This window comes from Ailuropoda melanoleuca, unplaced genomic scaffold (assembly GCF_002007445.2).
Source record: "Ailuropoda melanoleuca isolate Jingjing unplaced genomic scaffold, ASM200744v2 unplaced-scaffold50118, whole genome shotgun sequence".
Taxonomy (NCBI): Eukaryota; Metazoa; Chordata; class Mammalia; order Carnivora; family Ursidae; genus Ailuropoda; species Ailuropoda melanoleuca.
Window position 1 is genome coordinate 1 of NW_023222858.1, and position 709 is coordinate 709.

The following is a 709-nucleotide window of genomic DNA, read 5'->3' on the forward strand; positions in this document are numbered from 1 at the left end:
TTGTCTCCTGACTGTGTGGTTGTGGGCAATGCCATTTCTCCAAGCTTTGGCTTCCTGGCCCGTCAAATGGGCCTGATGGCCACATTTTGGACTTGAAGCGTGGCACGGTGTCTTCAGTGCAACGCAAGGGAGGGCTCTGTGGGGGCAAAGTGCCGCATGGAGGGGGCTGTGAGGACCCGCTGCTCGGCCACCACCTGCTACGAGAGTGATGGGGGACAGGTAGGCGGTGCTCTGCTTCCGCCGGCAGGCACTAGGGCACGGGGCCGATGGGGTCCTTGGACACGGGGGCGCTGGGCAGGGACTTCAAGTACTCCAGGTGCCTCCTGGCGTCCTCCTGGTTCTGGCGCACGTAGTACACAACGTAGGCGATCACCATGGCGAACCAGCCGAACATGGTGACGAGCATGGCCACGTCGGTGGTCTTGTGGTGGGTGCTGCAGAAGCTGACCCCGGAGTCCAGAGCCTGGATCAGCGGCTTCCCCACGAACTCCTCCTGCGCCGCCGTGTGGCAGGCGATCTCGTCCACCGATTCGGGGTCCAGCTTCAGCTCCCACAGGGCCTCCTGCAGCGCACACTCGCAGTGCAGGGGGTTGTGCGACAGGCGGATCTTGGCACTGAGCTTGCCCAGGGCGTCCTTCGGAATCCTGCGGATGCGGTTATGGGAGAGGTCTAGCAGCCGCAGGCCCCCGGCCAGGCCCGAGAAGGCAGC

General features: G+C 64.3%; 1 protein-coding gene across 1 annotated transcript; it reads right to left on the bottom strand.

The window, feature by feature from the left end:
• Positions 1–6: 6 nt before the first annotated feature.
• LOC117799468 (leucine-rich repeat-containing protein 3) lies at positions 7–706 on the bottom strand (the record flags this gene model as incomplete). The annotated part of the gene is made up of 1 exon (XM_034651951.1): positions 7–706. A coding segment is annotated over one exon (456 nt), but the record flags the coding sequence as incomplete, so codon positions are not given.
• Between the last annotated feature and the right edge of the window lie 3 nt (positions 707–709).